General features: G+C 42.5%; 1 protein-coding gene across 1 annotated transcript in view; it reads right to left on the bottom strand.

Moving 5' to 3' along the window:
• Nucleotides 1-2073: 2073 nt before the first annotated feature.
• The window catches only part of TRIM72 (tripartite motif containing 72), a 32614-nt gene continuing 12841 nt past the window's right edge, over nucleotides 2074-21846 (bottom strand). The window contains exons 2-7 of the mRNA XM_081933818.1: nucleotides 19994-20421; nucleotides 18836-18931; nucleotides 17399-17629; nucleotides 16313-16335; nucleotides 4325-4443; nucleotides 2074-2923 (exon numbers count right to left, since the gene is read on the bottom strand). Coding sequence (XP_081789944.1) covers nucleotides 2361-2923; nucleotides 4325-4443; nucleotides 16313-16335; nucleotides 17399-17629; nucleotides 18836-18931; nucleotides 19994-20398 — 1437 coding nt within the window. The 5' untranslated portion in view covers nucleotides 20399-20421 and the 3' untranslated portion in view covers nucleotides 2074-2360. The remainder of the gene's footprint in view (nucleotides 2924-4324; nucleotides 4444-16312; nucleotides 16336-17398; nucleotides 17630-18835; nucleotides 18932-19993; nucleotides 20422-21846) is intronic.

The following is a 21846-nucleotide window of genomic DNA, read 5'->3' as shown; positions in this document are numbered from 1 at the left end:
AACATTAAAAAAATGGCTTTCTGCCTGGATGGCTCCTAGGGTGAGCCGAAAGACAGAAAAGGGAAGCAGTATGCTCCCTCCCATATTTGGGCATTCCAGGGGTTGTGACACAATGCATACATACGTATGTACGTACATACATACATACATACATACATACATACATACATACATACATACATACATACAGTATGTGTGTGTGTAGATAGATAGATAGATAGATAGATAGATAGATAGATAGATAGATAGATAGATAGATGATAGATAGATAGATAGATAGATAGATAGATAGATAGATAGATAGATAGATAGATATAGAGATAGAGATCAGTGGTAGTCAACCTGGTTCCTATCGCCCACTAATGGGCATTCCAGCTTTCATGGTGGGCGGTAGGGTTTTGCTGTAACTCTGCTTTATAAATTTTATAAAGTAAAGTTACTTCCCTACTTTATAAATCACCATTACTGTGGAACCGGTGAGCGGTTAGAAAATTTTACTACCAACAGAGATACAAAAGTGGGCAGTAGGTATAAAAAGGTTGACTACCCCTGATATAGATAGAGATATATAGCTATATAGCTATAGCTATAGCTAAAGATATAACTATAGCTATAGCTATAGCGATAGCGATAGCGATAGCGATAGCGATAGAGATAGAGATAGAGATAGAGATAGAGATAGAGATAGAGATAGAGATAGAGATAGAGATAGATGTTTTCATAGATTTTCACATGTGTAGGTATGCTGGTCTTTTTGTATTCGGGTCTTTTTCCATATAGCTATAGCTATAGCTATAGCTATAGCGATAGAGATAGATAGAGATAGAGATAGAGATAGAGATAGAGATAGAGAGATATGTTTTCATAGATTTTCACGGGTGTAGGTATGCTGGTCTTTTTGTATTCGAGTCTTTTCCCATATAAGATTGAGATTGTCTTGGCAACGTTTCGGCAAGGTCTCACTCGCCATCTTCAGGCTGGGTTTTGGGCTTAAAGCATGGTCAGAGCTGCCGTCTTTCTATAAATCTTGTGTGTATGCGTGTGTATGTGTATGCATGCATATATGTGTGTGTGTGAGTATTGTGTCACAACCCCTGGTATTTTTTATGTTGCCTTTTGTTACATTTGTGTTGCATGATAAATAAATAAAGGGAGACTATTTAACTTTCATCAGCTAGCCTATCCTTACTGGGAATTGAACCTGGGCTGTATTACATATTAGGCAGTTGTATTAGCCACTAAGCCACAGGCTCTCCTCCTTTATCAGCTAAGCCAGGGAAATAGGTATGCATTGTGTCACAATCCCTGGTATGCCCAAATATGGGAGGGAGCATACTGCTTCCCTTTTCTGTCTTTCGGCTCACCCTAGGAGCCATCCAGACAGAAAGCCATTTTTTAGTGTTGCCTTTTGTTACATTTGTGTTGGCTAATACAACTGCCTAATATGTAATACAGCCCAGGTTCAATTCCCAGTAAAGGTATGGGTAGCTGATGAGAGCTAAATAGCTTGAAATAGATCTATACTAGACTCCCTTTATTTATCAGCACAAATGCAACATAGAAGATAGATAGATAGATGATAGATAGATAGATAGATAGATAGATAGATAGATAGACAGACACACAGACAGACAGACAGACAGACTGTGTGTGTGTATATACATACATACACATACATACACATACATGCACACATAATACATACTGTCCGTGTATATATATGTGTGTGTGTGTGTGTGTGTTTGTGTGTGTGTGTTGTATTTGTGCATATATATATATATATATATATATATATATATATATATATATATATATATATATATATATATATATATATATATATATATATATAGTGTATGCATGTTCACAGTATGTATGTGTGTGTGTGTGTAGTAGATTTTCGTAGATTTTCACGGGTGTAGGTATGCTGGTTTTGTTGTATTCGCGTCTTTTCCCGTGTAAGATTGAGATTGTCTTTGCAATGTTTCGGCAAGATCTCACCTGCCATCTTCAAGCTTGGGCTTAAAATGGGAACGGAGCTGCCGTCTTTCTGTAAGATAGCAGCTCCGTTCCCATTTTAAGCCCAAGCTTGAAGATGGCAGGTGAGATCTTGCCGAAACGTTGCAAAGACAATCACAATCTTACACGGGAAAAGACCCGAATACAACAAAACCAGCATATGTATGTCTGTGTATATATATATGAATGAGCTGGTTTATAGCAGCCTTTGCTCATCTGGTGTCCTCCAGAGCCATTGGGATTACAATTGTTTTGAATTTTAGGATGCTAGGCGATGCAGTCTCAGCACATTAAGAGGAAGCCAGGTCTAAAAGATACCAGATCATGGTTAGTTATCGCTCCTATGACTCTGGGGTGTAGATGATTAAAGGCTGGCTGTTCTTGCCCTTATCATGCCAACAGACATCAAAGAAGGGGTAAACCGTGCCTGTAAAACGCTCATGGAAAGCAAAGAGCTGGACCAGATTGTCTTCATCACTGGCATCATAGAAGGCCAGGAGGCCATCATCGAAGCTCAGGTAGATGCCAACTCGGCTGGGCTTTCCCTCCAGCTTCAGAGACCGGGGTTCTTTGTGCTCCACATAGGCCTCGTAGCTCTTGCCTTCCTTGCAACCCACCAGCCAGAAGCCATTGGACGGGGTGGCATGAAGGCGACCCTTGCGTCCAGTTTCAGCTGAGATGAGGCCCACAGCCCAACGGGGCTTGTCTTCTACTGTCACCTCCCAGTAGTGTTCTCCTTGTGAGAAGCTCTGGTGTGAGACCAGGCAGTTGGACTTGTCAAACCGTTGTGGGTCATCCAGGCTCACGGCTTGTTTATGTTCGACACATTCCACTCTTTTCCCATCTTCGGACACCAAAAGGTTGGCTTGGGCAGTGGCTGGGTCAAAGGTCAGGTTCTCCAAAGCTTCAGAAGGACAAAAAGAAGGCAAGATTAGCCACAATGTGAAAATAAGGACTCCCCCCCCCCCTTTCGTGGAGATGATTTAATCAATGGGTGATTTAATCCATGTTTTTTTTTAAATAGCATAAGAATGTTCACAATCATTCATTCTGAATTATTCATTCCTTAACATGCAAAGATAGTTCATTGTGAAATCATTAGAAGTTGTTTTTATGGACTTCTGGTTGACATCACATCAATATCAGACACAGGAAAACGGGGCTCCGTTCCCCTGTCCTGACTTCTTGCTGGTGGACTCCAAGAGGAGCCAAAACCATCCTGTAGAGGGGGTGAAGCAAAGAGGGGGACCCTGTGAAGAACTTTATTAGTCTTACTTATATTAGAATGTATGACATCCAGGTGCCACACGGTTCACGCATTGATTCAATATATTTGTAAAAAATTAAAAAAAACTTGAAATAAAAAAAAGAAGTTGCTGCCCAATCTTATACCCTCTGCAAAATATTTGCCTCGCTCTCTCTTATTTTTGAATTAAGCCTTCCCAACAAACTATTAACTCAATTTTAGAAAGGATAGAGCTGAATAACAAATATACTGACTACAGGTAATCCTTGAATTAACAACCATTCATTTAGTGACCGTTTGAGATTTCAATGGTCCTGAAAAAAAGTGACTAATCACTATTTTTCACACAACTGTTGCAGTATCCCTGCAGTCACATGATCAATATTCAGATGTTTGGCTCATATTTATGATGGTTGCAGTATTCTGGGATCGTGTCATATGGACACTTTTTGCGACCTAGCAAGCAAAGTCAATGGCGAAGCCAGGTTCATTTAACAACTGTATTCCTAACTTAACAACTGGTGATTTACTTAACAACTGTGGAAAGGTTGTAAAATGGAGGAAAACTCATTGAATCTCTATCTTGCTTAGCAACAGAAATTTTGGTCAGAAATTGTGTTGGATATTGAGGATTACCTGAACACTTTATCTTTAGAAAATACACCTTCTCTTTAGCACTCAGAGCAGAGATGTTACCATGTTGTGTCATGTGACAGGAAGAGGTAGTATTCAGCCGGTTCGGACCAGTTCACCCGAAATGGTAGTGGAAATCGCGGGTGGGCTTTCCCACCCACCCCAGTTCTCTGCCGTCCTATTTAGGCATGTTTTCAAGCCAAAGTGCATGTGTGGAAAGTCATGCACTCACATTTGTGAACTGGTAGTGAAAGTAAGTGACTACTACCCCTGGTGATGGGCTATAATAACCTGTACTGTAATGGCAATATATAGACTGGGGTGAGGTAAATTGCATTCAATTCTTGCATTCAAAAGGATACAAAGGGCCAACTTCTTTTTTAAAAAATCCACATGTCACCTTATCCTGCAAGTGGTGGCCTCTACCTGGCATTATTGCACGGAACATCTTCCTCCATACTTGAAATTTAAACTCATCAGAAATTATGGGGAGCTGGATGTCCATGCGGGCAATGGGTGGAGATTCCCCAAGGATCTTCTGCAATCTGTGGGAAGAAGGAAAGCAGAAGACATTTTATCACAGCTTGGGGGGGTGGGAGAAGGGGATCCCCCTAATTTTCTTTTAGATTTCCCCTTATTAAATTTAATAAAAATGTAATGATAGTTAATTGTTTATTAAGACAAGATTCCCAAACAAGGAGCCCATCAACATATCTTGGAAGGCAAGTTCCACATTTTGAGGGAATTTTGGCAGTTATAATTCAACCTTTCAGTTATAATTCAATCTTTCTGGAGGATGATGGTCATATAAAATAGAATAACAGAATTGGAAGGGAACTTGTAGGTCATTTAACCCCCAGCCCAAGTAGGAGCCCCTACAACATTTAAGACAGATGATTGTCCAATTTCTTCTTAAAAACCTGCAGTGTTGGTGCATTCACAACTTCTGGAGACAAGCTGTTCCACTGATTAATTGTTCTAACTGTCAGGAAATTCCTCCTTAGTTCTAAGTTGCTTCTCTCCTTGATTAGTTTCCACTCATTGCTTCTTGTCCTACCCTCAGGTGCTTTGGAGAATAGGTTGACTCCCTCCTCTCTGTGATAGCCCCTCAAGTATTGGAAGACTGCAATCAGGTCTCCCCTGGTCCTTCTCTTCACTAGACTAGCCATGCCCAGTTCCTGTAACCATTCTTCATATGTTTATATTCAGTTTTTGCATTCAGTTTTGGTTGCTACGATGTAGAAAAGATGTGGAGACTCTAGAAAGAGTGCAGAGAAGAGCAACAAAGATGATTAGGATACTGGAGACTAAAACATATGAAGAACGGTTGCAGGAACTGGGTATGTCTAGTTCAATGAAAAGAAAGACTAGGGGAGACATGATAGCATTGTTCCAATATCTCAGGGGTTGCCACAAAGAAGAGGGAGTCAAACTATTCTCCAAGGCACCTGAGGGTAGAACAAGAAGCAATGGGTGGAAACTAATCAAGGAGAGAAGCAACTTAGAACTGAGGAGAAACTTCCTGACAGTGAGAACAATTAATCAGGGGAACAGCTTGCCTCCAGAAGTTGTGAATGCCCCAACACTGGAAGGCTTTAAGAAGATGTTGGATAGCCATCTGTCTGAAACGGTATAGGGTTTCCTGCCTAGAAGACCTCCAAGGTGCCTTCCAACTCTGATATTGTATTGTATTGTATTGTATTGTATTGTATTGTATTGTATTGTATTGTATTGTATTGAATATATATAGCAGTGATAGTGAACCTTTTCGGCATCGAATGCCCAAACCGGAACCTAAGTGCATGCATGTGCATGTGTGTGCCAGAGCACCAGAAACATGAAGACTAGCTGGCCAGTGCGCGTATGCCTGCTTTTGGGGCTTTTTTTCTTGTCTTTTTCAAGTGGGTTTTCTGCTGTTTTGGGGCCAAAACTGGCCAAAAAACCTGGCCTGAGAAAGACCCGAATAAAGGCCCGAAAAAAACGGCCTGTTTTTGGCATTTTTCAGGCCATTTTTAAAAAGTTTTCTGGCCCTCTGGTGCTCACGAAGACCAGCTTGCCAGTGCGCCTATGAGTGCGGGAAACCAGAAGAACAGCTGGTGGATGGCACGCATGGCCACAGAGAGGGCTCTGCATGCCACCTCTGGCATGCATGTCATAGGTTCGCCATCACTGCTATGTAAAATTATAGAAATCGTTCTCCAAGTGCTGCTACCTACAGAGCAAGGATGGGAAGGCCTATTTAGAAATGTCAGCAGAGCCAGAGAGACTGAAGGTTTACAGTACAGATAGGCCTCAACTTACCACCATTCATTCGGTCGCCATTCAAAGTTTCAAAGGCACTGAAAAATATTACCATTTTTCACACTTATAACTGTTACAGCATGCCCATGGTCACATGATCCAAATTTGGATTCTTAGCAACTAGTTCATATTTATGACAGCTGCAGTGTCCTGGAGTCATGTGTGATCACTTTTTGCTACCTTCTGTCAAGCAAAGTCAATGGGGAACCTGAATTCATTTTACAACTGTGTTCCTAATGGGAAAACTGCCGTGATTCTCTTAACAACTGTGGCCGGAAAGGTTGTAAAAGCAAAACTCACTTAGCAACTGTCTCACTTAGCAACAGAAATTTTAGGTTCAATTGGGGTCATAAGTGAAGGAGTAGCTTTAGTAGAATTAATAATTGGAAAAGAATCTTTGAGATTTATTTATTTATTTATTTATTATTCACACTTATAGACCGCCCCCTCTCCCGGAGATGGGAAAGTATGAAGACAGAATCAATGCAAGACTGAATGGGCTCTAGGGAAATGTAGCAACCTGTTGGACGGGAAAGGGAGAAATCAAATGGAAGATCTCAAAGAAAGATATTCAAGGTTGAATAGCGAATGCCATATGTCACCACAAAACAATGAAAGCCAAATAAAAGAATTATAATACAAATCAAACTCTGGGAGATCAGATCTCAAATTAAAAAGAGTAACATGGAATGGAGTAGAGTGGAGTGGAGTGGAGTGGAGTGGAATGGAATGGAATCAAGTAGAATGGAATGAAGTAGAAATACAATGGAATGGAATGAAGTGGAATAAAAATAAGAATAGAGTAGAATAAGGAATAGAGTAGAATAAGGAATAGAATAGAAAAGAAAAGAATATTCTTTATTGGCCAAATGTGATGGGACACACTAGGAATTTGTCTCTGGTGCATAAGCTCAAACAACAAAATGATAAATGATACATACTAAGAAAACCTCTGCATCTATATAGTTTAACATTAAGAACATTGGATATTTTGGTGAATGGCAGACATTTATTCAGAGCATTTTCCTCTTGATTTTCTCCATGGACAAGCCTCATTATTTTTTGAGATTCTAATAAAGTTCTGTTTCTATAGTTTCATGAGTATACAGGAATTCTATGTTCAATTCCTTAGAAACGCAAGTTAATTGCAGCTTGCATTAAGAGCATCTTCAACAAGTAACATTGGAGACTTCGGGTTTGATGTTGCGATGAGATCGGACGTGAGGAGCAGGGCTCCACAATTACGTGCTGAATCCTCCTTGTTGGAGGGGAGCCCCATGGGGCTAAAGTCACCCTGTAGGGTGACAAAGAAAGGAGGGACACTCTGCGGGTTGTGGAGAGCAACAGCTCTCCAGCTGGACCTAGGTATTCCCTCTCATCCAAGGACAAAAAGAAGAGGCAACCATTATGGCTGCCCTGAAGCTGGGGCAGCCGAAGAAACAAAGAATGTACTGAAGCGGTGTAAATGAACAGTGATTGAAACTGTGTGAGGTGATTCTTTTTTTTAACCTAGAACCTAACCCCCCAAAAAATAAAGCCTGAATGGAGACTTTGAAATGCTTGTCAAAGCAGCGAATAATTACAGAGAGAAAAATAATAGACCTGAAAGAGAAGGAACTAAAGAGAGAGTGCAAAATCTTTAAAATATAGAAAGATTGGATTTTTAAACTTTATTGGCAATATTTTGGTAAGGCATTTTAAAATGCTGGAATTACTTGTCTGAATATTGACTATTTGCAAAAAAAAAATAAAAAAAAATAAACACCTATCAGATTTTGGGCAACATTAAAATTTAAACTGAAGGCTGCATCTACTAGTGAATGGAATATATATTAAATCCTATAACCTTGGGAAGTACTAATAAGAAAAAGGGGGTAAAAGTGGAAATAAATAACACCTGGAGGATTGCTGTGCTATCTACTGTTCTATAGAACAGGGCCACGAGGGAGGTTTACCCCTCGTGGAAATGTGCCCACCAGGTTACCAAGCATTTCACCAGCCCCGGGCCCGGGGAAGGGGCGGTGGGGTAGCAGTGATTATCCGGGAGGACTTAGAGCCGAGGGAGTCCACTGTGCCACAGACGTCCGGATGTGAATCCCTTGTTGTGAAATGGGGCACTGGGAGGCAGTTGGGCCTGCTGATAGTATACCTGGCTCCCCGCCATACATCAGCGACCCTGCCTGAGCTCCTCGAGCTGATCGCATTGGTGGCGGTTGAGACCCCCAAACTTCTAGTGATAGAAGATAGGTTCCAGACGGAGCTTGGGCCACCTCCTGCAGCCCTGACCCGCCCTCAGGTAGAGGACCTGGTGGCCGCGTGGAATAATGCGACTACTGGGGCCTTGAACCGGGTGGCGCCTTTGCGGCCTCTCCGGCGGCAACGATCCACCATGGCTCCTTGGTTTACCGAGGAGCTAAGGGTGATGAAGTGCCGCAAGAGATGCCTAGAGAGTCGTTGGAGATCCTCCCGATCCGAATTTGACCGAGCACAGGTACGAGCCCATTTAAGGACGTACCTAGTGGCATTGAGAACGGCCAAACGCCAATATTGTGCCGCTCTCATTGCATCTGCAGAGAACCGCCCTGCCGCCCTGTTTCGGGTGTCCCGCTCCCTTCTGTTTCAGAGGCCGCGGGAGGCCCCTCTACAGGGTAGGGCAGAGGAGTTTGGGAAATACCTGCAGGATAAAGTCGCTCAAATCCGGAAGGATTGGATCCCCTTCAGTGGCCCAGTCGAGACGCCAGTGGCGAGTCTTGAGAAACCTTTTTGGGAGGAGTTTGACTTGGTTGTCATCGAGGATTTGGACAGATTGCGTGGACGACTGCGACCTACCACATGTTTACTGGACCTGTGTCCCTCCTGGCTTGTACTGGCATCCTGGGAGGTTACACGCGACTGGCTCCTGGGCCTAGTGAACGCTTCGCTGGGTGAGGGGTCTCTCCCGGCCGCCTTGAAAGAGGCGGTGGTGAGACCCTTGCTCAAGAAGCCTTCCCTGGACCCTACGGAGCTGGCCAATTATCGTCCTGTCTCCAACCTTCCCTTTTTGGCGAAGGTTGTAGAGAGTGTGGTGGCTTCTCAGTTCCCACGACATCTGGAGGAGAATGATTATCTAGACCCACGCCAGTCCGGCTTTCGCCCCGGGCACAGCACAGAGACGGCCTTGGTCGCGTTGGTAGATGATCTCTGGAGGACCAGAGATAGGGGTTGTTCCTCTATCCTGGTCCTATTAGACCTCTCGGCGGCTTTTGATACCATCGACCATGGTATCCTGTTGCACCGACTGGAGGGGTTGGGGGTCCGGGGCACCGTTTTGCGGTGGTTCGGCTCCTACCTCTCTGGCCGGACGCAACGTGTGTTGGCAGGGGAGCAGAGGTCGACCCTAAGCCCCCTTACTTGTGGGGTGCCACAGGGGTCGGTCCTCTCGCCACTCCTGTTCAACACATATATGAAGCCGCTGGGTGAGATCATCCGTGGTTTCGGGGTGGGATATCATCTGTACGCTGATGATACTCAGCTGTACATCTCCACCCCGAACCACCCCAACGAGGCCGTCGAAGTGATGTCCCAGTGTGTGGAAGCCGTACGGGTCTGGATGGATGACAACCGACTCAGGCTCAACCCTTCCAAGACGGAGTGGCTGTGGGTTCCGGCCCCCCGGTTCAACCAGATAATTCCATCTCTGGCCATTGGGGGCATTCAACTCGCCCCCGTGGAGCAGGCGCGCAATTTGGGCGTCCTCCTGGATGCCAGGCTGTCCATGAATGAACATGTGACAGCCGTGGCCAGGGGGGCGTTCCACCAGGTTCGCCTGGTGCGCCAATTGCGCCCCCTATTGGACCGGGACGCCCTACGCACAGTCACCCATGCGCTGGTGACGTCTCGCCTGGACTACTGTAACGCTCTCTACATGGGGCTTCCCTTGAAATGCACTCGGAGACTGCAGTTGGTCCAGAATGCGGCCGCGCGGGTGATTATGGGGAGTACTAAGTACTCCCATGTGACACCTCTCCTGCGCGAGCTGCACTGGCTTCCTGTGGTCTATCGGGTGCGTTTCAAGGTCTTGATCACGATCTTTAAAGCGCTCCATGGCTCAGGACCTAGTTACCTGCGGGATCGTATTCTGCCCCATACATCCCTACGACCCATCCGCTCACACAGAGAGGGACTTCTCCAGGTGCCGTCCACCAGACAGTGCCATGGGGCGGCGCCTAGGAGCAGAGCCTTCTCTGTGGCGGGCCCAGCCCTGTGGAATGACCTCCCCCCAGATATTAGGACCACTACTGACCTCCGCTCCTTCCGTGTCAAGCTCAAGACCCACCTTTTCCAAATAGCTGGCCTGGCTCAACCATAACTTCATAACGCTCCTGATGGGTTTTTAATTCAGTAATTTTATTTAATGGGATTTTAAATTGTGTTTTTAATTGTCTTTCACTTATGAGTCAACCTCCTCCATGCACATGTATATGTCTCTGTTCTTTATGTATGTATGTTTGTCTTTATCTGTATTGATTGTACGCCGCCCCGAGTCCTTCGGGAGAGGGTGCGGCTAATCAAATAAAATTATTATTATTATTATTATTATTATTATTATTATTATTATTATTATTATTATTATTATTATTATTATTATTATTATTATTATTATTATTATTATTATTATATCTGTCTAATACATGGTTATTGGAGGTTTAACTGTGAGATTATGGAAGACATCTAAAGAAAGTGACTTTTAAATGCCAGGATCTATGACTCAATTTACAGAGTGAACTTAAGAAGACATTTGGAAATTTTCCTATATTACCTAAATGAAACTAAGTGACTAACTGTGGGATGCAAAGAACTATAATTACTGCATTCTCCAAAGGAGCAATGCTAGGACTGAGCAAATGGTTTCTAAAATGGCTTTTTAGGTCATAGACAATTGAGACTTTGGGGCAGTGACAGACTACTGACAGGCTAGTGAGCAATATTTGGACTATCAAAATAAGGCAAGATATTGCATCAGGGGGAGATGAATGGGTTTCAAAAAGAAATGGTGTTGATGCTCCAAAGTACTTATGATATGTTGAATAAGAACCACAGGGAGATAAAAGACTTAATGTAAGACATTGTGGGGAAATCAGAAAATGTTCAACAAAGGACAATGAATAAAGAGCATAAAACACAGGAAATAGAGGAGATAATAGAAGGACCAGAGGAAAAGATGGAACAGATAAATCAACAAATAAAACAAGAGAAGAAGCAGAAGACAGTAAAGACTTATGAATAAAATAAGGAACAATATATATTAAGAGATCAAATATGGGATTATTATTATTATGTTAATTTTTGGTGAGATTCACAGCCTTTGGGGCTGGTTGGTAGCTCAACAGCTCGAGTCCTAACCAAGGACCTAGGAACTGTTAAGGTAACGTCAGAGGATATAAGCTGTTTCAAGTAGGGTGGTTTTTTATAGAGTCAGAATGTTCAAGTCCGATAAATTTAGAATTTCCAAATAGAGAGGTAGCCCTTTAGATATTGCTCTAGGGCCGTGATGGCGAATCTATGGCACGCGTGCCACAAGTGGCACGCGGAGCCATTTGTCAGGGCACACGAGAGTCTAGGGGCTCCAATTACAATCAGGACAACACTCAATTTCTTTTTCCACAGTCGCTCAACTTCAATTTGCAAGTCCCGGTACTTTGTGATTTTTTTCTTGCTGCTTATTTTCAATTCGTGCATCCCAAGGTATTGCAATGTCAATGAACCAACCATTTTTTTCTTTTCAACTATTGCTATGTCAGGTGTGTTGTATGCCAAGTGCCTGTCAGTCTGAATTCTGAAATCCCACAAGATCTTGACTTTTTCATTCTCTAGAACCTTCTCAACCTGATGTTCCCAGTTGTTTTTGCTGTACTCAAATCCAAACTTCTGGCACAATTTCCAGTGAATTATCTTAGCAACTCAGTCATGGTGTTGTAGGTAGTCAGTTTGTAAAATTTTGCTGCACCCACTGATCAAATGGTCGACTGTTTCATCTTTCTCATTACAGAGCCAACATTTGTTATTGGTGGTAACATGCTGAATTTTTACCTTCATATAATTTGTGGCTAAGGCTTGTTCCTGAGCTGCCAAAACTAAGCTTTCTGTTTCTTTTTTCAGTACTACTGATCTTAACCATTTCCAAGTTAGCTTTTGGTCAGCTTTGCCTTTAATACTTTTCAAGTATTGGCCATGCATAGCTTTGCTTTTCCAATTTTCAGCTCGCTTCTTAATTACTTATTTCTTGTTTACAGCTTTCAACTTAGTTGTCTTCAAAAGGCCTCCTTTATTTACTTCCTTAATCATTGGTTCTTCACTTTTCTGGAGGTAGTCATTCAAGATGTGTCTTTCTTCTTCCACAGTCTTCTTTACTTGTGGGAGTCCTTGACCACCTTCTGCTCTTGGTAGATATAATTGGTCAACATCACTTTTACTGTGCAAAGCATGATTTAGAGTGCAAAGCATTATTATTATTGTTGTTGTTATTGTTATTCAATTGTATCACAGCGGCCAGTTGTTTCGCCGGATTTGGCATTGATTACTAGTCGGGCCCCACCCAGGGGCCTAGGACATTGTAACGTATTTTTGTAATATACGTGCAGATCCAAGCAGTGCAGCTTTTTGCATTTGACTGATGGTGATTTTGTCAAGTTTTAACTGTTTTAAATGTAATTCCAGTGCTTTTGGAATAGCACCCAGTGTGCCGATTACCACTGGAATTATCCCTGCTGGTTTGTGCCATAATCGTTGAATTTCAATTTTTAGGTCCTGGTATTTCGCGATTTTTTCATGTTTCTTCTCATCGACCCTGCTATCACCTGGTATTACGATGTCTATGATTGTAACCTTATTTTTCTCAACCAGTGTGATGTCTGGTGTGTTATACGCCAGTATTTTGTCTGTTTGTATATGAAAATCCCATAGGATATTGACCATCTGATTTTCGGTGACTTTTTCAGGCTTATGTTCCCACCAGTTTATTGTTGCACAAATTCCAGTGGATCATTTGTGCTACTGAATTGTGCCGCAATTTATAATCAGTCTGCGCAATTTTTTTTACAGCAGCTGAGTATGTGGTCAACAGTTTCATCAACTTCTTTGCAGAGTCTGCATTTGGCATCATCAGAGGATTTTTCTATTTTGGCCTTAATGGCATTTGTTCGGATAGCTTGTTCTTGTGCAGCCAGGATTAGTGACTCTGTTTCTTTCTTCAATGTACCTGTTGTTAACCATAACCAAGTTTTTTCACTGTCCACTTTATCTTTTATTTTTTCCAGAAATTGACCATGCAATGCTTTATTCTGCCAACTCTCCATTCTTGATTTTATCACATCTTTTCTGTATTCTTGTTTCGTCTGTTGGGCCTTCAGTAGATTTTTGTTCTTTACTTCGATTAATAGATGTTCTTGACTTTCTTTTAAATAATATCAGCCAGTGCATGTTTTTCTTCTTCAACTATTTGCTTCACTTGTAATAATCCTCTGCCACCTGATTTTCAGGACAGGTATAATCTATCAGTGCCACCGCGTGGATGTAAACTATTATTATTATTATTATTATTATTATTATTATTATTATTATTATTATTATTATTATTATTATTATTATTATCATCATCATCATTGCATCAACAGAATTGTATCACAGCGGCCAGTTGTTTCACCGGATTTGGCATTAATTACTAGTCGGGCCCCACCCAGGGGCCTAGGACGTCGTAACGTATTTTCGTAATATGTGTGCAGATCCAAGCAGTGCGGCCTTTTGCATTTGACTGATGGTGATTTTGTCAATTTTTAACTGTTTTAAATGTAATTCCAGTGCTTTTGGAATAGCACCCAGTGTGCCGATTACCACTGGAATTACCACTGCTGGTTTGTGCCATAATCGTTGGATTTCGATTTTTAAGTCCTGGCATTTTGCGATTTTTTCATATTCCTTCTCGGCAACCCTGCTATCACCTGGTATTGCGATGTCTATGATTGTGACCTTATTTTTCTCAACCAGTGTGATGTCTGGTGTATTATGCGCCAGTATTTTATCCGTTTGTATGCGAAAATCCCACAAGATCTTGACCATCTGACCCTCGATGACTTTTTCAGGCTTATGTTCCCACCAGTTTGTTGCTCTTTTAATATTATAATTTTTGCACAAATTCCAGTGGATCATTTGTGCCACTGAATTGTGCTACATTTTATAGTCAGTCTGCGCGATTTTTTTACAGCAGCTGAGTATGTGGTCAACAGTTTCATCAACTTCTTTGCAGAGTCTGCATTTGGCATCATCAGAGGATTTTTTGATTTTGGCCTTAATGGCATTTGTGCGGATAGCTTGTTCTTGTGCAGCCAGGATTAGTGACTCTGTTTCTTTCTTTAATGTACCTGTTGTTAACCATAACCAAGTTTTTTTACTGTCCACTTTATCTTTTATTTTTTTCAGAAATTGACCATATAATGCCAACTCTCCATTCTTGATTTTATCACATCTTTTCTGTATTCTTGTTTCGTCTGTTGGGCCTTCAATAGATTTTTGTTCTTTACTTCGATTAATAGATGTTCTTGACTTTCTTTTAAATAATCAGCCAGTGCATGTTTTTCTTCTTCAACTATTTGCTTCACTTGTAATAATCCTCTGCCACCTGATTTTCGGGGCAGGTATAGTCTATCAGTGTCACCGCGTGGATGTAAACTGCAGTGCATTGTCATTAGTTTCCTGGTTTTTCGGTCCAAAATGTCCAAATCAGCTTGTGTCCAGTTAACTATACCAGCTGTGTATCTTATAACTGGTATTGCCCAGGTATTTATGGCCTTGATTGTATTTCCACCATTTAATTTAGATTTCAAAATTTTCCTAACTCTGTTGGTGTACTCTCTCCTGACAATAGTTTTTACTTCTCCATGTTTGATGTTATCCAACTGCAAAATGCCTAAGTATTTGTAGGCTTCATTTTCGTTGCATTTAATTAGTTGGCCATTGGGCATTTCAATTCCCTCACATGTCGTGATTTTTCCCCTTTTTATGGATACATTGGTGCATTTTTCCATGCCAAACTGCATTAAAATATCAGTGCTGAATACTCGGACTGTGTTTGTCAGTGATTGGATTTCTATTTCTGGCTTTCCATAGAGTTTCAAATCATCCGTATATAATAAATGTGAAATTTTTTAAGCTTCTTTGGCTGTTTGGTAGCCTAATTTCATTTTTTTTAAGATTACTGATAATGGGATCATCGCGATGATGAAGAGAAGAGGTGAAAGTGAATCACCCTGGAAAATTCCTCACTTGATATTAACCATTCCGTAGTTCTCATTCCCTACTGCCAACTCAGTTCTCCATTGTTTCATCGCCTTTTCAGTGAAGGATGTAATATTTTTACTACTACTACTACTAATTATTATTATTATTATTATTATTATTATTATTATTATTATTATTATTATCATCATCATCATCATCATCATCATCATCATCATCATCATCATCTTTGGTGAGATTCACAGCCTTTGGGGCTGGTTGGTACTCAACAGCTATTTGTATTTGTATTTAAATGATTGATACCCAGATGCCTCACTGATACTGAAATAATGATACTGGTGTATATCCAAAAATAAATTTAATAAAACAAGTCATATTGTAGTAAAAATGATGATGTCTCATTGCTGCACAAAGGATGAAATTGTGTACTAACCTAATGTCTGATGCATGTACATAGGCAGTGTCAGTTGTGTCATATTGTCACGTATGTGTCAACATTTATCCCTCTCATCCTCTTTTGGACACTAAGAAGATGGCTCTGGTAAGGAGGAGCTTAAGCGAGGGGTGTTCTCTGGGCTTGGTTGTTTTCTTTTAGACATTTCATTACCAAACTGGGTAACATCTTCAATAGTAGTAGTAGAAAGAGGCAGAGAGTACAGAGACCACAAACGCCACTCCCTATCAGCACTGATGATATTACCTAGTTTGGGTAATGAAACATCTACAAGAAAACAACCAAGTTCAGAGAGCACCAAGGACTCTGCATTTTGGAGATACTGAAGATGCGCACGGTTCAGAGGAGAGGGCTAGCTGGTGGGTTGTTTTAAAAGGACAGTCGCTCACCTGCTGACGACCAGACAATATTTCTGTGGAGGAAAAAAAAGCAGAAGTTAGCAAAGTTCATGTAGTTTTCCATCCTAGAGCAGATTTTGACAATTCGGTTTGGTGGATATCACTTCTAGAATTCCTAGCAGCATGGTTAGGTAATTTAAAAATGAAATACAGATACAGGTCGTCTTCAGCTTATGACCATAACTGAGCCCCAAATTTATAATGCATTAAATGAATTTTATCCCATTTTACGACCTTTCTTGCCATGATTGTTAAGTGAATCACTGCATTTGTTAAGTTAGCAACATGGTTGTTTAAGTGACTCTGGCTTCCTACTAATCCGTCTGACCAGCATTGACTTCATTGGTCAGAAAGTTGCAAAAGGGGAGGACATGATCCCGAGACAATGAAACTGCCATAAATATTAGTCACTTGCCAAGCATTTGAATTTTAATCCCGTGACCATGGAGATACTGCAATGGTTGTGTGAAAAATGGTCGTAAGCAGGTGTGGGCTGTTGGGGGGTTCGAAGGGGTTCAGTAGAAGCTCTAGCTAACATTCTGTGCAGTTCAGAGAACCCCCAAATCCCACTGGTGGCTGTCTCCGCCCTCCCCGCCCCTCCTACCTCTCCCTGAAGTCTCCACACGGCCCGTTTTGGATGCAGGTAAGTGCACGGCGCCTATGGAGGCCCAGGGGAGGGCAACAAACGGGCCTATCGGAAGTTTGGGAAGCCCAGAAACAGGCCCATTTCCGGCGTCCAGAGGGCTTCCGGAGCCTGGGGAGGGCTAAAACACACACACACCCACACACCCGCCGTGGTGCAGGAGGCCGACTAGGCCACGCCTACCATGGCCACGCCCACCCAGCAATCAGGCAGAGAACTCCTTCCTAACATTTTTGAAGCTCACCCTTGGTCATAAGCAACCTTTTTCAGTACCATTGTAATTTTGAACGGTCACTAAATAAATGGTTGTAAGCCAAGGACTACCTGTATGCCTACAATAAGGTTGATCATACAATGCAGAAGCATAAAAGGCTTCGACTTGGTTTTCAGTGTCATCAAGACTGAAAAACATTTTAAAAATGGAGATGACTCACCCTCAGGAACTCAGTCTGTGGTTCGTCTTGCACTTCCCCCAGAACCATCTCCATCTGCTTCAGCTGGTCCAGATAACGGGTCACAGTCTTGCGTTCATTTTGCAAGGCCTCGGAGGCCTGTTGTTGCACCCTCTCAGCCTCCTGTCCCAGGGAAGACTCCAGGGCCCCCAGATAAGACCGCATGGCCCCCAGCTGCTCTGCTACTTGGTGTTTGAACCGGGATACTGTTTCCTAGTGTGGGAAGAATTTATAAAATTATATATAATTGTTCTGAGGGCAGATTTTTCTGGGACCAAATACAAGGCTTACGTGTAATCAGTGTTTCTAAAACCAGCTTAAAGTCACCTAGAGAGCATGTCTGTTACATAGATTAAATCTGGTTTTAGGGTAATTTCCTCTTACCAATACGGGCGAAATATATGACATTGGTTATACTAAACTACAGTTCTTAAATAATATTAAGAAAAGTGCAATTAATCTGGTAATTACTGTAAGCTTGCAGAGCATAGGTGTGAAATATTTCATATGCACGTCTGTATGTTTGTACAATATGTATATTAAATTTATATGCCACCCTCCAGTGGTGGGTTTCAAAAATTTTTTAGAACCTCTTCTGTAGGCGTGGCCTGCTTTGTGGGAGTGGCTTGCTGGTCATGTGACCAGATGGGAGTGGCTTGCCAGCCATGAGACTGGGTGGACGTGACCAACTTGTAAAATGTGGTGAAACTCACTTAACAACGCTCTTGCTTAGCAACCAAAATGTTGGCTCAGAAACTCTGGCATTTGAAACATGCAAGTCTTAAAGCTGTCAAGTTACAAGACCCTTGCACCCCGAATCCTTTAGAAAAAAAAACTCCATGGGTGTTTCAACCTGACAGCTTTAAGACTTGTGGACTTCAACTCCCAGAATTCCTCCTCTCGTTCTTCATCTTGATGATGTGCGGACGGGCTGGGGAAGGGAGCTGGAACCGGTTCTAAACGGCAGTGTAGATTTTTGGAACCTTTTCTAAAGAAGAGGTTAGAACTGGCAGGAACCCACCCCTGCCACCCTCTCACTGTTGTAACAAATGGGTAGCTTACAAAATAATAAAAAGGTATTACAAACTGATTAAAATTAAGAGGATTAAATAGGAAAAACTAAGATGACATGGGGTAAGGATATTCTCCCTAAATATAAAGTTTGTAGAATATACAGTAAGTTCTACAATATAAATTAAATGTAGAACATTTGTATCATGTGTTTGTGTGTGATGTTTGTATACATGCACACATAAGGTAGGTGTGTGCTTACTTAGCACGGAGCAATGCAATTGGTGAGCCAATGTTTTTAATTCTGTATCTTTATAGATCTTGTATATTATAAACCACCATGTGGTCTTTCTACTACCTACCTATCTAAGTCTCACACACAGACAAACAAACATCCGGGATTGGTACCTCCACTTCTGCTATTTGTCGATTCAGCAGAGCAATTGTCTTCTCCTTACGTATTTGGGTCTCTTGAAGTTGGACCTGCTGCTGAGGAAGCTGTTTCTGCAATGATGCCAAATGGTAAGCAAGGAGTGACGAAATACAGACATTTCTCAGAAAAAGAGCAAGAGAGAAGATACTTCATTTGACAGTGACCTGGAGCAAATATTCCAGGAGATTCATAATCCCCTGCTCTATCCTCAGGGAGACAGTACAGTTAGTCCTCAACAGTTCATTTAGTGACTGTTCACAGTTACAATGGTACTGAGGAAAGTGAGCCCTGGCCATTTTTCATGCTTACGACCATTGTAGTATATTAGGCTGCTGGACAGCTGAGTCACATTGATGACAATTGCAGAGTCCTGGAGTCATGCGATCCCCTTCTGACAAGCAAAGTCCACGGGGAAATCCAGATTCGCATAACAACTGTGTTATTAATTTAACAACTGCAGTGATTCCCTTAACAAGTCAAGAAATGTTGTAAAAAGGAGCAAAAGTCATTTAACAAATTTCTCACTTAGCAACATAAATTTTGAGCTCGGTTGTGGCCGTAAGTTGAGGACTATCAATAGTTTCATTCATTCATTCACTCACTCTCTCACTCATTCACCCACCCACCCACCCATCAGTCTATCCATCTATTCATGTTCCCATCTGCCCACCCAGGCACCCAACTGTTGTTCCATTCATTCATGAACCCATCTGTCCATCCATCCATTTGCCCATCTGCTCTTTTGGTTTCCGGAGCTCCCACCCGCATGAAAACCAGCTGTCTGGCGTGCCAGAACCCGGAAGAGCAATGGGCAACAGTTCGCGTGCCCAGAGAGATGGTTCTGCCACTTCCGGCATGCGTGGCATAGGTTCACCATCACGGCTTTAGAACAAAGACTTTAGCTCAGAGGGAGAACACAAATCTTGCAGAAATGGTACCAGGTTCAGTGCTTGGCATTTCTCCATCCAGCAAGGTCTTTGCTTGTAATCCCACTGTCGCCTCTCCTTGCTGGGTTGACCAATGACCTGATTGAATCCAATCCAGGGGCACCTGCTGGACTGACACTGACAGAGGAACAAGGAGGAGAACAAGACACCAAGCCCTTAGGGCCGTGTTCGACCGCAACCTCTTACCTTCATCCTCTGGTGGGCCTCAGCAGCAGTAATGATGTTGTGCCCCTTATGCTTGCCTAGAGAGGCGCAAACCCCGCAGATCACCTGCCGGTCCTGTTCGCAGTAGACACTGAGTGGGTCGAGATGTTCTTCACAGTGGTCACGAGGGACCTGCCGGAAAGACTCCACCAAATGCTCCATCTGCTGGTTGATCCGCAGCTGCTCTACCTTGGTGACGGTTTGACAGGTGGGACATGAGGGGGCAGTTTTGCCCTCAGACTCTTCGGTGGCCACACGAGCCAAGCAGGCCTGGCAGAAGGTGTGCCCGCATTCTGTGGTCACAGGGGACTGGAAGAGCTTGAGGCAGACGGGGCAGCTGAGGTCCTGGTGCATACCCTGCATGAGGCGTCGTTGGGAGCTGGACATGGTGGCGATAGAGAGACAGGGACCTGGCAACAAAGAATGACAGTGGGAACCCAGAATCTGATTTGCTTAGTCTTCTATTAATGATGCCCCCATTAAACCACCATGGTCCCCTTGTTTTCTGCAATGCAACAAACACCAAACATAGGAAATAGGAATAAAAAGCTCAATGCATGATGGTTAATTCCCTGCAATTTTCTTGACAATTGAAGAAGCTTTTTCAGTTCTCAGAAAATGGAATAGAATAGAATAGAATAGAATAGAATAGAATAGAATAGAATAGAATAGAATAGAATAGTTGGAAGACAACTTGGAGGTCTTCTGGTCCAACCCCCTGCTTAGGCAGAAAACCTTATACCACTTCAGACAAATGGATGTCCAACATCTTCTTTAAGACTTCCAGTGTTGGAACATTCACACCTTCTGGAGGCAAGCTGTTCCACTGATTAATTGTTCTAACTGTCAGGAAATTTCTCCTTAGTTCTAAGTTGCTTCTCTCCTTGATTAGTTTCTACCCATTGCTTCTTGTTCTGCCCTCAGGTGCTTTGGAGAATAGCTTGACTCCAGTGGTGGGATTCAAAACTTTTTTACTACCAGTTCTGTGAGCCTGGCTTGGTGAGTGGGGTGGGGTGGCTTGGTGGGCATGACTTAGTGGGCGTGGCAGGGGAAGGATTCTGTAAAATCTCCATTCCCTCCCACTCCAGGGGAAGGTTACTGGAAAAATCTCAATTTCCTTCCAATCAGCTGGGACTCAGGAGGCAGAGAATAGATGGGGGCGGGGCCAGTCATAAGTGGTATTTATCAGTTCTCTGAACTACTCAAAATTTCCGCTACCGGTTCTCCAGAACTGGTCAGAACCTACTGGATACCACCTCTGCTTGACTCCCTCTTCTTTGTGGCATCCCCTGAGATTTTGGAACACTGCTATATCTCAGGGGCTGCCACAGCTATTGGCAAAATAGTCAAGCTATTCTCTAAAGCACCTGAGGGCAGGACAAAAAGCAATGGATGGAAACTAAGAACTGAAGAAGCTTCTTGGATGAGAAGTGAAATGTTTTCAAGGAAAAACAAAGTCCAGTTGCCTTTTGACAAAGCTCCTACGGGACAACCATGATCTGGGTGACTGAGAATCTCCATACAGATTAGGCAATGTTAACTATGCTCCCCTCTACCAAGAAAGATGTAGAAAATTATAATAATGTGCCATTTAGTCCCATCTATCTTGTGTAACATTTTGCCTCTGTTGGGATGCTAGGATAGAGGTTGTTTTGTTTGAGGAAAGAGATACATGAGCTTCCAAAGAGTGTAGGCAGGCCTATCAAAACTGGTCTGCAAATATACAAATGTCCACTAGAGAGCAGGAAAGTATTGTTTTCAGCTCCTCTTTGAGATTGCCATCTAATGGCCATCTGGAACTTTGCATCTTAGATGCAACTTAGTAGTTACAGCAT

The sequence above is a fragment of the Natrix helvetica genome, assembly GCF_964273705.1.
Source record: "Natrix helvetica genome assembly, chromosome: Z".
Classification (NCBI taxonomy): Eukaryota; Metazoa; Chordata; class Lepidosauria; order Squamata; family Natricidae; genus Natrix; species Natrix helvetica.
The sequence above is the reverse complement of the archived record's forward strand: the minus strand, read 5'-3'. Positions and strand labels throughout refer to the sequence as shown.